Source organism: Montipora foliosa, chromosome 9 (assembly GCF_036669935.1).
Source record: "Montipora foliosa isolate CH-2021 chromosome 9, ASM3666993v2, whole genome shotgun sequence".
Lineage (NCBI taxonomy): Eukaryota > Metazoa > Cnidaria > Anthozoa > Scleractinia > Acroporidae > Montipora > Montipora foliosa.
The window spans coordinates 26042378-26057340 of record NC_090877.1 but is presented as its reverse complement, the minus strand read 5'-3'; the positions used below and the strand labels follow the sequence as shown (position 1 = coordinate 26057340).

Here is a 14963-nt window from a genome sequence, read left to right as displayed (position 1 = left end):
TGGTAAAATTATATATATCTCAGTAAACAATGCCGGTAAAGTTAGCGAGGTTAACATGGGGATGAAGGAAAGGAGAAAAAAAGAAAGAAATATTGTCACAACTCACAATCTCATACAAATAAGTTATTGATTTCAGTGGATCTGGTGACGATGCGGCTAAATAATTAACAATTATTGGGCGAGGTTGAGCAAAATATCGTGATTTGTCAGTGGCAAGCAGACACCAATCATGTTATTTTGTGATAGCCCAGTTTAATAATTATTTATCATTCGATCACCGAGTTTGTTTTTTATTTTTGTTTTCGGGAAGCTGTAAGCTGAGTCGCGTATACAGGTTTTGCACGGCAGCCATGTTGCATGCATATGGCAGGAACAATGAAAATGTTTGCATTAGAAAGAACATTTGTTCCCATAGGAAAAAGAATCTAGTGTTCCTGCCATGCAACATGGCTGCTGTGCAAAACCTCTATTGGCAAAAATCAATTTGTTTCCTTCTCAGCATAATTTTATTTGTAGACTTCAAATTGTACTTACAGTCAAACGCTCAATAACAAAATGTAGGCATAAACAAAGCTGAAAATTTTCACAGTCTTCAAGGACTTGAAATCCAAATCCCAGAGAGGGGAAAATGTGGTATTCATTGATAAAGAAGCTTTAATATGCTCTCCGACAGTTTACCGATCTGCAATTTTCACACAAGAGTGTGGTTTCAATAACGCATGAGCAGGATATTATTTGCAGGACACGTGGTGGGATCTCGGCCAATGAAAAAGAAGGAAATACATCGAATGATAAAAAGTATTGCTTGCTGGGGTTAACGTGTATTAATTGATCAGAATGAAAAGTATCGGTACATGTGGATAAAATCTAGTGTACATGCTGATGATAACTGATCATCATAAAAGCTGGGGTAGAGTTGGCAGCACTTGAAAGAACAGTCTTATTGGGATCGCAAGCATCCTCCCGAGAGTCCTTAAAATCTAAGGTTGCTTGTTGCCACCTGATGTTGGGACTAAAATTTCTGGCATTGCTGTATCTGCCGTGAAAGCATTAATTTTTTTTTTCATATTTTATGGTAAGCTTAAAGAGATCTCCACAAGAAGAGAAAAAGCTACCAAGATGGCATCCTTCACGAAGGAGATCCCCACCAGCAACCAGACGAAGAAGAGAAAGAAGCAGAAGTTTATCACATTCCAGAAGTTACAGTAGAAGTAGAAGTAGAAGCAGAAGCCCTAGTCCAGAGAACAAGATGAGACCGAAATTTGATAATAAAAGGCTTGGAAAGAAATCCCCAAAACAGAAAGGCAAAGGTCAGAAAACACCGAAAGGAAAGAAGAATGCAAAAGGGTAAGCAATGTAGGAGTTTGCTAAAGTCGAAAGTTATTGCCGCCGAGCAAGGAAGCGAGCGAGCAGCAACATAATCTGGAGTTAAGGAAAAGTATGTAAGCTGCGACGAATTCTTGAATTCGAGAGTGCATTGCATTTAACCAGAATGCACTGCGCCACAAGCAACGTAAAAAAATAAATAAACAGCCTCTAAGTAAATAAGTAATAATTTGCACTACAGCTGCCCCTGATGTTAAGTACAGTTGTACGTGGAATTCAGTTTGTCCAGGGCGGGGAGATTACAAATCAGTACTGAATATGAAAAGGGCGTCGTGAATAGTGGGCATTGATCATGGCGGATATGGTGGTGTACCATTCGAAACAGAAGCTAAAGGAAACACAAAGTCAATTTGTACGGCAAATTGTGGCCACCGGTTTTTAAAAATGTAACATTCTGCAAAGGGTGAAGTTTGTTAGTCTCAAATAACGTAATGAATAACCACTGATGTTGCACAGTTTTGTGTCAATGCTTTATTTAGATGTCCTTGATCTGGATTATATAATGACCGAATGAATACACTGTAGTAAGAAACATGAGGTGTCTCCGTATAAAGTAGATAAAACAGATGAGTGGTGATGTTTTACTTTCTTGTTTTGCATTGTGTACGACGTTCATATTCGTCGCTTTCGTTCCAGTAAGTGAAAGTTCTGTGAATTTAGGCATAGTTTAAGTTACATCGTTCGCTTTTTTTTCTTGCAGACAATTGTGACTTTTGTATTTCATCGTATGTCACAGTTACGCTTCCTTGAATTCTAGAATCATAAAAAGAACTGTGACGAAATTGTCGTTACTCAAACTTGTAGAATGATTTGAAAAACTACGATGAAACCGTATAACACTTTAATTAAACAATGTATTTGGTGCAGTTAGTAGTTCAAGTTACATGTACTGTATGCACATATGGGGAGAAGCCATATCAAATCAAATCAAATCAAATCTTTAATTTAGTTCTTTTTCATAGAATTCTATAATTAATTAATTTTAATTACTTAAAACAATCAAAATGATAGACCTATGATTAATGTAGCGGTAATAATTTTTTATGATGATGAAATGCAAGTTGAGGCACTAAATCACTCGGATGGCTTTCTTATTAGCTACCTAATAAGCTGACTAAACATCGTCAGTGATTTTCTTTTACTCATGCATGGATGATACAATTATGCCAATGTTGCTGTACATCAAGGCTATTTCCGGTGGAAATTTTACATTTATAAATATACTACTGTAAATGAAGTTTTAACCATCTTTTAGAGTGTTCACGACTGTTTTTACATTCAATTTGTTTCAGGCAAAAAATAGTTTACAATGCAAGTGCTGACCCAGAGGCACAAGAAAAAATCCAAAAACGGGCTGAAAGATTTAAAGCGTCTTTAAACCCACAGCGATCCACAACACCAAGTATTCTCAGTACAATACAGATGATGGTGAGAGGGGTTAACTTCATTGTTCTCCCTCTGTTCTGTGATAATACATGTTATTGTATAAATGATAATGAATGTACAGCTGTATACTGGGATGCTGTTCTAACTGTCAGCAAACACTACACCATTCCTTTTGGAGACAAGTCACTGTCGATCTCTGTCACCTACATCTGTTTGATCATTGTCCCCCTTGTCAGTTATTTTTCCCTTCTAGTCAGCTGGAGTCATGTTCTTGGTGTTCTGCCAGAAAGATTGAACTTTTTTCTGGCCCATTCACAAAGCAGCTTTTTTCCATATCCTCCTTTCAAATTGTTGTATTTGCCAGTATTATTAGTGGCTCTCTTGTTTGCGATGAAAGCAGGCTTCATCATGCCCTAATCTCTTCTAACCATAGGACTATGAGGAAGGTGAGTGTAATATCTGATTTTAATTGTTTGTTTTAGTCATGTGAAGATGGCGAGGAGATGGATTGGAGTCAGTATCATGTTGTTGGCACTTGTCAAGACCTGGAGAAGCCCTATCTTAGACTAACTTCGGTAAGTAGCGACGTATTTCCTCATTCCGTGGGTTGCCGTAGGCAGCCACGAGACCACTGAACTCGGGCTCGTTCCTTTTCCTTTTTATTTTTCTTCATCGTAGTCACAAATTGCAATTTTTGTTGAAATTCCCGTGTTCCGGGAGTTGTTTTGTAGCAACCTGAAAAAACATTTTCCTGACCCGCTATTTGAACTCGGGCTCTGTCGCCTCCAGGAGCAAGGATGGCACAGTCGGTTAGTTCACGTCCTTGGTGTAAGAGATCCTGAGATCTCACATCCTTGTTTCAACTCACTCTCCGTTCTGTGTAGCTTAAGTAGCTTTAAATACCCGTAAAACGGAGCACTGATGGAGAGGGGGGAATAAAATGAGCTCACCGTCGACATCAGGTTTGTCAGTTGAATTACTGTTACGTATTATCGACGTTAAATATGGTTGCTTTGCTTTACTTCACTTCACTTCACTTCATTTTAGGAGCGCGAGCAATGACTCAGCGCCATTTGGTTCTACTCTTGCGTTTGGAACTCTCGTACATTTTTGTCTTGAGCGATTACGAAAAAAGTTAAAAAAATGAAACCTCTTGGTTTTTCTTGATGTCTTTGTCGACGTCTCCGGCATAGATCTTAAGGTCCCCACTATGGTTTAGTTATGACGTAGAAACACCCTGGTCAGAGTTTTTCTCTGTCCTTGTGTTTGCCCATTGCCATTAGTAGGGCTAACGCTCATGTGGTTCATATGGGGTACAAAACTAGCACTTCACATTATACTCTAATCAGTCATGTCTGTTCACGTATAAACATAGTTTGATGTTATTATTTGATAGTCCAGGATCAAGATAATTGCTTCTGAATGTGTTTTACGTGCCTGATTTGAATCAAAGTACACGTGATACTCTAGTATATTATTACATGTATTATTGGGGCCTTCCATGTCGTTTTCTCTCGAGAATGCCAAATTTTGAAATTCTGTATTACGGCTAAATATTGCTTTATGTTTCACTTTTTAGGCGCCAGACCCATCTACTGTTCGCCCCGCTGAAGTGCTCGTCAAGGCTATGGAAAATATAAAGAATCGATGGAGGCAGAGGCAAGACTATGCCTATGCTTGTGAACAGCTTAAGTCTGTTCGTCAGGATCTTACGGTACAAGACAGTTCTCAACTGTTTCTAACAACGAGACTAAAGTTCCACCATACATATTTATTATGGTGTAATGCTGAGGGGTTTTAATTTTCTGTGTTTACCAGGTGCAGGGAATTAGAGACTCGTTCACAGTTCAAGTCTACGAAACTCATGCTAGAATAGCCTTAGAAAAGGTTAGTCATTTCGACACATGTTTTATAGATATATAGTACGAAATGAATGATGGAATGTTTTTCCTCCTTCGGGTCTCTCAGAGGCTGTGTTTTTTCTCTAAGGAGCACACCATATTGTAAACTCAAATGAAATGTAGTCCAACTAGGTCAGTTCACCTTATTAGCAATTGCTGTCGTAAAGACAGGGCTTGAGACTAACTTTTCAGCCCATTAGCCTAGTGGCTAGTATCAGGTCTGATTTCAGTAGCCAAATCTAAATTTGCACTAGCCAGTCTCGTCATGCGCAGTTTCATTCATTTGCAAAAACTATCCAATCTCGACCCCAGAACTCTTCTCTTGACTGAAGGGAGAGAACAGCTCTGAGGAACCATAAAACAAATGAAAGAAAAGGTCTTCTCATTGGTTTTGGTGAAGAACAATCAAAAGCATCTCTAATTTTTGGCTCCAATTTTTGGCTACAAGAACCTTATGACGCATGTTCTCACTACATAGTTTCTTAGAGCCTTGGGTCGATCCGAGGCTCTGGTGACGATAATGAAAACTGTCACGAAAAAAAATCCACATTTGCAAACACAACCCGCGCTACTATTAAATATTTCCATATTCTCATATCCATCCTCGCAACAGCTGGAGTGTACGGTTTCCCGTATTTTTCTCACAAAGGCAACGTTTTCGCGGCCATGAGGCCAATCGAACCGTTCCCATATCTTTGCAACTCACAAATGCACTGGAGTATGGAAAACGCGGAATAAAGTAAATTACGAAATAAACCGTACATAAAACTAAACTGCTCGTTTGGAGGTCTGTGGAAGGGCTGTTCCTTTGATTATAAGTTGAGCTATTTGCGATTGAGATTTTTCACATGAAAGCGCCATTCTACGCATTGGATAAAAAGAAAATTCGGAAGGACAGAATTGGCTCACATAAGATTTCTTTTTAATAGTTTCAACAGCAATCCTTGCCTTTTGTGCTTGAATAGTTTTTCGGAATCAATCACTGTGATTTTCATTAGTATTCGTCAAAACATATCACATGCATAAAAGTTATCGTCGATGGATCGCAAACAATCAGAAACAGTTTACGATTGTGTTTCCATATCGTTGTTTCCTCACTTTTGCGTCGCTACTCATCGCGAAAAACACGAAGCGATAGAGAATTTTCTCTCTTGCGTCTTGTTTGCAATCATTTACGATTGGTCGGAGATGAACATAAAAGGTGTTTCCATTTACGCAAACTGTTTGCGATCAAGTTATCGGAAGGTGCTTGCGATTGTTTGCGACGGAGTTACGGGCATATGGAAACTAGGCTTTAAAGTGCCCCTGTGACCAAAAAATCAATTCATATTTTTCTTTGGATTTTAAAACTTTGTTAACAAAACACTAAGTGATCCACGTTTTAAGCCTTGATTTCACAAAGACACCTCTTTATTTTAACTGTAATTTTCCTATATAATGGTCCGCCATTACTAACATTATGTTCTTGAGAGAGCTGGATCGAGGAGAAAAGGACGTCATAGGCTCACTAGTTTAAGAATGCAATACGTGTGTACGCCGCATAATTAATATGCAGCACGGGGGTTTTGGGCTTTCAGACTTTTAAACTCACGCTTTGCATATATAATAAGCTGCGTTCACACGCTGAAATTTTAAGCTAGTGAGCCTCTGACGTCACTTTTCCCTGGGATCCAACCGTCTGAGGTCCAATCGGTCAGTTTTGAACGTGAGTAATGGCGGACCGTGAAATCCAAAACTTACACTCAAAGTAAACGGCCTTTGCATAAAAATCAAAGCTCAAAATTTTGCCAGTCAGGTGTTAAGCAAACACACTTTCAAAATCTGAAGGAAAAAAGGAAGTGGTTTTTTTGATCACAGGGGCACTTTAACAGCAGCCGAGAAGTTCCGCATGATTTTACACGTGATTAATCGTTCATAACGGGAGGCAGGGAAACTGTGATCCGTGTTTGCCTCTTCAGTTTTCTTTCCAACTTATCATTTTCTAAGGCAGTAAATTCCATAGAATCCGCTCACAGTTTCTGTTTTTTTTAGTTTCTGTTCTCTCCTTCTGCCCCTGTCATACGAAATAATTTTCATTTTTGTTTTCGTCCAGAACTCCACTGCTTCACAATAGTTACTAGCCCTATAGACCTTATTCATAAATGGCGGTCACATTTATAATTCTTTTGTCCATTTGCAAATTAGCCTACCAAGCCTCGATACCATACAGTGGATTGAAAATAATTCTTGCTCTAAAATGAGGCTTGGTAGGCTAATTTGCACTTGGACAAAAGAATTATAAATGTGACCGCCATTTATGAATAAGGTCTATTGGCTACTGAAAGCTCAAAATCTACTAGCCTAAACTGAAATTTCACTAGCCTGTGGGTAGATGGATACCGTTAGTCTCGAGCCCTGATTTAAGAGATTTTTTGGATTTCGTATACATCTCGAGGTTTCTCCTAGGCGTTTCATAATGATCACGAGAGATTCCAAAACGCAGACTAATAAGCAATGAAAAATTTATTGTAATGGGGGGCAAATTTTTTGATTGGTTGATTCCACGTTTTCGTTCCTGACTTGCTTTCCTGCCAATGCGTTTGTCTTTGCAGGGAGATCGTGAAGAATTCAACCAATGCCAGACACAGCTAAAAGCCCTATACGCCGAAAACTTGCCGGGAAGCATATTCGAATTTACTGCTTACAGATTGCTCTACTACATACTCACCAAAAATACTTTGGGTATCCTTGATAATTGTTTCAGCTACCTTACTTGATCATATGCTTGCCGACAAATTAGGAGTGTAGAAAGAGTTGTGTTATCCGTGATGCATTCTTGTCTCCCTATTGTAATGAGCGATACCCTCGTGAGTGACAGGCTATTTTTTGTTGATTTATTAGAACTTCTTACACGGTTACCCCTCACTAGGTACTTACAGTATCTGCATCTTAAGAAGTGTAATAATTGAACTGAACACGAGCAATTATTATTGAAATATCTTACGTGCTATTTGGAAACTTGTCGAAACAGGTATGAAAAGGTAGAATGTTAACTGTAAAGGGAATCATTAAGAAGGCGTAAGAGGTTTGAGGCTAAGACTTAGAAAGACATCGATGGCTTGTCAAATAGGTCTCTTTCTTTGAAAGTCTTGGTGTGATTTTCTCCTTGACGTAAATTTATCAGATCTGACCACAGCTTTGGCACGTCTAACGAAAGAAGAAAAATCCGACCCGGCTATAAAACATGCTTTGTTAATACGCTCAGCTTGGGCTTTGTCTAATTATCACACTTTTTTCCAGCTGTATTTGAGTGCTCCCATCATGTCAGGCTATCTATTAGATCTCTTTGTACAGCGCGAGAGAGTTCAAGCCCTCAAGGCCATGGTTAAATCGTGGGTTGTTTTTGTTCTCTATTTACTAGGCCCTTTGACGATCAGCCCCTTTTGTACTGTTTATGGTATCGGTGTGGTGTCTAAGTCAGCAAATAGGAACATCGGAATACAGAATTTTGATAACTTGGTTAAGTGCGATTGTCTTCGGTTAGTTTATTCTTGAGGTTTGCTGCATACTTTGATGGATACTTAGACAACTTGAGTGCAGTTCAACGCCTGTTGAACAAATATTTTACAGTTAAAAAAAACACTGGTTTTTCACTTGCTTGGGAAAAAATTTTCCTTTAAGGAATAAAATGATGATCAATGGAACTTTCCTGGGACCATTTTAAACTATTTGACGTCTTTTTGTTTCACCCAAACGAATTTTAATTTCCGAAAATGACGTACTACGCAACGACAATAGCTGATAGGAGTCTTTCTTCATTGTTTCATTTTAAAATGTTACAGTGGTTATCAGTCACACGCGCCCCTCAACGACATTTTTTCATATTTTGAAACTAAAATTTAGGTGGACGTCAATCAAATCTTTCCATGACAATGGTCCCGTGCTCTTGGCAGCAGTTGAATTCGTCATGGAAACATTTGATTGACGTCCACTTAAATTTACTTTTCAAAATGTGATAAAATGTCGTTGAGGGGCGTGTGACTGGTAACCGCTGTAAAGCACATTCTTTGCACTTGTCGAGTCTAGAAACCCGGCGCGCATGTGCAACAGTTAAAATGTGATTCGTCGTGAGGAACAGCTGTACGACGCGGTCGCTCGAGTCCCGTTCAAGTCTACATTTTTTCTTCATGCCTTTTTGAAACTGCTTAAGTTGGTGCTTAGATCGTTACAGTTATTAGTCGAACTTGAAAGAGTTAAAATAAGTGACGTCGTTTAATTCTTCCTCTCCAAGTAAGGGTCTCCTGAATGTTGCTTACTCGGTCGAACCATTCCTCGGCATTGGTTTTCGGCTGAGGAACAATCTGAGAGGGAAGATTGTTTTTGAAAGGACTAGAACCGAGGGTAAAAAAAATGGAGCGCGAAGGATTTCTTAGCTGTGGTTGAACATCACCAGTCGATCTGCACGTGCAGAGGAATTGTCAGTATTCACTATAACGATCGCACTCAACCGAGTTGTGAACTCGCCTAAAATTGAAATTTAGTTTTGGAGGAGATGTGAGAATAAAAAATTCGAAAATTGGGTTGATCGTCAAAGTCGTGCCTTAAGTGAATATTCTTAGAACCTTCTGAATGTTATGCTTTTTCTGTGTTGTCTCAGGCACGACATGCGTCTTTCGTTCAGGAAGACTTTGTGATTATGTTCATGTAGCGTGTTTGTGAATTTTCATGCTAACTCTGCCTTCTTATTTGTGTGCCTTTGTTGCTATCCGCCTGTTAATTGTTTATCGCTGGAAAACCGTTTAGTGTTAGTATTAAGTTTTGCATTGAGTCACTGATAAATTATTATTGTAAAGTCTTTCTCACTGTTAATGGACTCGAGCCCTTAGTGTTTCCTGTGCAGTTTTTGGGTTAAGTTGTTCGAAGCGTCCACGTTAGTTTGAAACTGGATTAATTGTAATCACAACCTAGAATAACCTGGAATTAACGCAAGCCAGCAACTCAGAATTTAGGTCTTGCTCGTATTCTCGTGGTCGTCGTACCTGTGGGATGATATCCGTAAACGCGACTCGGTATCCAAGGCTAGTTTGACGAGCGAAACATATAGAGGAAGGGTTTGTTGAGGTTGAATTGAAAGTAGTTCAACTGGGATATATGCTCAGTTTGTGAATCTAAAGTCATGTTGTTATTGCTTTACTAACTTGTGTTGTTTTTGCTTTCTCCCTCCTCCTGCTGTTCATGTCACGTGGCTTGTGTGCTGTGTAGGTACCGTCCCTCAATAGCTGTCTCCTTCGTTGAATCCGAGTTAGGTTTCAGTGACGACGGGCAGTGCCTCAAGTTCTTACAAGATCTCGGCGTTGTCCTAACTGCAGATGGTACCAAAGTCGACTGCAAGCAGTCCCAGGGAATTCTCACCGTCAGCTGACCTGTCCCATCCCGTCCCGTTTCAATTAATCGAAATTCAACTTTATTAGGAAATATCAAGTGAATATGAAGTGGACTGGCCCAGTTGTGCCCACTTCATATTTACTTAAAGGTTTTTGGTACAACAAAGGAAATGGAGATATTAGTATATTTTAGGTTTCTTATTTATCACTGTAAATACCAAGAGAATTGAGAGCTTTAATATTCCGACCACTACTGAGTATGTAAGTTAAGTAATGAAGGTTATTTTTTCGTAAGTATCCTTCAGTGGTGGGTCCAAGAGCAGCCAAGCCAGGAGCCACCTGTCGTCGAGTTGACAGAGCTACCGCAGGCTTCTGTTTGCCCTGTGTTGCTGACTGCACTCCTTTTGTCAGCCTTTATCTCTTGCAGGCCAGAACCTTGTGACAAGCAAGATGTGGATACGCTATTGTGCAAGACAACCCACCGGTCTGTATACCAAAGAATACAAGAAGTAACTAATCGAATGAAGTGGATATTTCATGAACTTTTGCATTAAACTGGAATTCTATTCTGTCAGCTTCCTGTTCTTATTTTCATGTAGATATCGATTCTAAGTGGGATCCTTTTTCCCCGTGTTTTTGTCACCTCTGGCAAACGGCAGAAAGAAAAGGTTTTCAGTCCACTTGGAATTCGTGTATTCTTTCTTTTGTTGTTCCTGCGATTGGTTTTCCTGGTTTGAGGCTGACTATCAACACATTGTCATTTTCCCGCCAGACATTAGAGCACAAGGATGGAATTACACGTGCTGTTTTGCCACTAAGCTTTTCTGCCGGGCCACATGTTGTCATTAAAATTAGGGGCCTTTTGTGCGCTATGTGCTGTCTATTCTGTAGGTTTTTTTAAAACCAATACAACCCCCACAGCCCTGCAATAGTCTTGATGGGGCAGAGTCAAAGACTTAAACTTGGGCATCATTATGTTAACATGTATAGCAATGAGGTTGTATTAAAGCAAGGCCAATGCCAGCCTCGCTTTTATTCAAAGGACTGGTAACTGAGCACATGACTATAAAACGGTCTATTCCAATAGGCCATTTTCGAAATATCAATATTCAGCTTGATCAGCTTGATTGCAGTGAGGACAAAATACAAGCGAAACAAGTTGCAATGAATGTGAAATATATTAACATATCCACTTTCCTTTACCTCTCTTTCAAGCTGAATTTTTAAAATAGCAAGAGTGGCTCATTTAATGGCGCCGTGAATCACTGGCAGAGGAACGGGTGAATGAGACACTTGGTATACAAACGTGAACTTTTCTCTGTTTGTACCCTTAAAACCGCTTTTAGGGAGATGCTTCGCCCATACTGAACGACGTGAACGAGATGAAATTGTAATCGCTAAGGATTTACGATAATGTAAAATTATATTTGAGGTGACGTTTTCGTCGCGGTCGCCGTCGCGGATCTCAGTCCCTATTATTGAAAATATTGCGCCTTTCACAAATATGCGGACTTTCGACCAACGGTCTTTTTTATATTGCTATTGCAATCATGTTAGTGGCAACAGTTATTAAAAAAGACAACATTTTGGATCAAAATCGGTCAATAACGACGGTGGATTCTTACGTTGTGAAAACGTCAAATTTTGAGATTTTACGTCGTCTTTATGCAGATTACCACAACAATATGAGCAAAAGCCCGTTTTTTTTTGTTTTTTTTTTTGGAAAGATCATTAACTTTTCACCGGAAAAGGGGGCTTTTGTCTGTTCAATTTCTTTTTTTTCCTCCTCAGCTTTCATCATGAAAAATAATGGCCTCGATAGATTATAAAGGAAGTACCTTAGCTTTGTATTTTGATTTTTTTCTAAATGTAAGAGGAGAGAAAGAATCCCCTTATTTAGCAGCATGCATGTTGATAAAAATTATTTTGAATATGTTATTTCCGACTACTGAGCTCGCGAAGAAGGCTGAAATGTATTTTGGCAACTCGAGATACAAGTGGAATCATGGGTAGTGATACAGAGTTATATTAGGCCGGGTGTTACACGTGGTGGTCATCTAGGCCTCAGATCCAACCGCGTTCTGAGTTAAGTTAATTTTTGTTCGTTTAGCGTTTTTTCAGGTGTTATTCCTTGGTTAGACGGGCTATTTTACTTTCTATAAAGTCTCGTAGGATGGGCTTCTAACCTGTAGGAGCACGGGCCACGAATCCTACCCAGGTTTACTGCACATTTTCCTCAACGGGGGTTTTTTCCAACAGGTGTTTTTTTCCTAGGCTTCTTGTGACCACATCTTAGTTGTGTGAGTGGTCGCTCAGCTCCGGTAGTTTAGAATCAGTTGCATCCGTTTCCGCTTATATATGTATTGGCCAGTCAATTTCATATGCATGCAAGATGGTGGTCGAGTTTTGCCATAGCTCCAAGGTTTTAAGAAGCTCTTTACGTTTAAATTAAGCTTTAGTTTTAATGCACCTAAATATCATCCATAATGTAGCTGAGTATCTTCCCCATCGGATCGGTACATTGCTTTGTTTGTACCCGAAACATTAAATACTGCAAGTGAGGGCGATATTTGTCTTCATACTTTTGGCAGCGACTTCAACTTCAAGCCGGCGGCTCCTGGTAATCTCTGTAGACTCAAATGTTCCTCGAGTTCAAGCAGAGCTTTGTGCTATGCAAACTCGGTGGCTACTAGAGAGATATGTCTGATTGGACTGTAATGTGAAGTGCTAGTTTTGTACCCCATATGAACCATGTGAGCGTTAACCCTACTAATGGAAATGGAACCACACAAGGACAGAGAGAAACTCTGACCAGGGTGGGAATTGAACCCACGACCTTCAGGTTAGATGACCGCTGCTCTACCGACTGAGCTACAAGGTCAGAATTAAGGCAGTCGTAACATAAATTTCGTTGCACTCCTCTGGATTCTGTCTAGTTTGATTATTAGCTCAATTGACTAGTTGGCAGAGGCAATATACGAACGGACTCATAATCAATATAAATACTTAAACCTGGTATTAAGATATTAAAATTGTTCACATCTTTTTCAATCAGTCTTGCCTGGTTACCGTCATATACCTTATATGTAGAATTCTACAACCTAACAAATTCCTCATCCAGCTAAGCTGATCATTTGTAACTGATTTGCTCATGTAGATAGTATGGTTAATCAAGTGGTGACGAGTGAAATTAGGGAGTAATTTCACGCGCGTTTCATGTCCAGAATCAAATAATTTCCCGATTATAACGTTTTATTAGGTATTAATATCATGGGTCACAAATTACCTTCATAAGACGCCATTTTGGCACTGCAGGAAAGGTTGACATGGCAACATAGTAATTTCGCGCCAAAATTCAAGGGTAGTTTGTCACTTGTTATTCCGAAAGTAACGTCACCCTTTTTTACAAAACATCGTCAATGATTAACGTTGCAGTTCCTTCGACTGCGAATGGATCGACCTTTTTCTGTACATGCTGCTAATTAAACGACCCATAGAAAAAACACTGGTCAGGCTTTTGCTTAAAGTTCTCACATTACAACCCAAGCAAGTATGGCTGAGCAGGGAAGGCGCAGTGGTGACTGAGACACTCGCCTCTCACTAGTGTGTTCGATTCCCGGACATGGCGTCACATCTGGGTCGGTTGAGTTGTTGGTTCTCTTCTCTGCTTCGAGAGGATTTCTCCGAGTACTCCGGCTTCCTTCTCCGACCTCAAACACCAACCTACGATTTTAATGATTTAAAGTACCTATAACCCCAAACAATTTTTGGGCTTAAAAAAATCTTTATGTTTCACTGAGCAAGATACCGCAATTTTTTTTTTTCATTTCGTTGAAACCTCGTATTTTTATGAATTTTCAAAGTTATTTCTTTTTTCTGCAAGACCGAGTGAAGGGAAGACTGGGGCTAGTGATCTCATTCCAGGGTCTCGATCATTTGCATCAACTCGTAGTCACGTGAACAAAGAACATTGCGTTTGGCACATTCACGGTGTTCCTTCAGCGCTTCGCTCGAGCCTTCATGCATCGCCTCGCACACCATTGTTGACTCCTCGACATTATATATCTTGTGGTGTTTCTTCTGCGGTTGTAGGACGTTCTAGCGTAGTCTTATTCCTCCGGCGTTTTGTCTCGGGTTCCGTGTTGACGAGAACAGCGGGACTTTCAAAAGCATCTTTATTCCTTTGTTTCCGGGCCAAAAATTTTTTTGGGGTTATCGACACGTTCCTGTACAGTGCCCCATTTAGTGCCTCAGCGATAAATAAACAGTTTACACTTAAATGGAGATTATTACTAGTGTCAAGGCTTTCATCTCTTTTATAAGAGAGTCACATCATGGAAACGGACGAAGTTGTGGGAAGATTGGATATTACACTATCGTCCTTGCATTTTAATCATTTCCCAGCCGGGATAACTGAACAGGGGATGATCTGCACGTGGATAGCGCTCTCAGCCACTTTTGAATCACAGTGTCGGACTTCGTTCACCGCAACAGCTCACCATTACATCGATTGCACCTTGGTTGGTCCCCCTTCCAGATACCATAAACCAGCAATTGGAGGGGGAAGGGAAGTGCAATGTGTCCCATTTTGTCAGCGGCTGTAATATCGAGGCCTCAGCTAATTTAACTTCGAAGGCGTTTAATTATCGGATGAGTTGCATTTTTAAACTGGTGTCTCTAATGTGTGTAATGTTGATCTAAACACTCTGCTGCTGCAAATGGCTCGATTTCTCTTTCTTGCCTCTCTAGTATCCCTCGGAGAAACGTCGTAATTATTGTCGACTGGCTTTTCCTTTGTCGTTTTTGTGAATGAAATCCTTACGACAGGACAACGAGTTGTGTCAAGGTTACAAACAAAGTGTCGAAGCGTGCCGAGACCATTCCTTAGAGCACACTCAAAACAGTGAAGGTTTAACCTGTTTGATTT

The 14963-nt window shown here is 39.9% G+C and overlaps 1 protein-coding gene across 2 annotated transcripts in view; it reads left to right on the top strand.

The window, feature by feature from the left end:
• The window catches only part of LOC137969504 (leukocyte receptor cluster member 8-like), a 74074-nt gene extending 63464 nt beyond the window's left edge, over positions 1 to 10610 (top strand). The window contains exons 8-15 of one of the 2 annotated variants that reach the window (XM_068815788.1): positions 1081 to 1347; positions 2679 to 2814; positions 3255 to 3347; positions 4352 to 4486; positions 4591 to 4659; positions 7265 to 7394; positions 7837 to 8044; positions 9915 to 10610. In XM_068815788.1, coding sequence (XP_068671889.1) covers positions 1081 to 1347; positions 2679 to 2814; positions 3255 to 3347; positions 4352 to 4486; positions 4591 to 4659; positions 7265 to 7394; positions 7837 to 8044; positions 9915 to 10074 — 1198 coding nt within the window. In that variant the 3' untranslated portion in view covers positions 10075 to 10610. Of the gene's footprint in view, positions 1 to 1080; positions 1348 to 2678; positions 2815 to 3254; positions 3348 to 4351; positions 4487 to 4590; positions 4660 to 7264; positions 7395 to 7836 lie in introns of both variants that reach the window. The other variant, XM_068815786.1, reaches the window with a different exon arrangement.
• The last annotated feature ends 4353 nt before the right edge of the window (positions 10611 to 14963 follow it).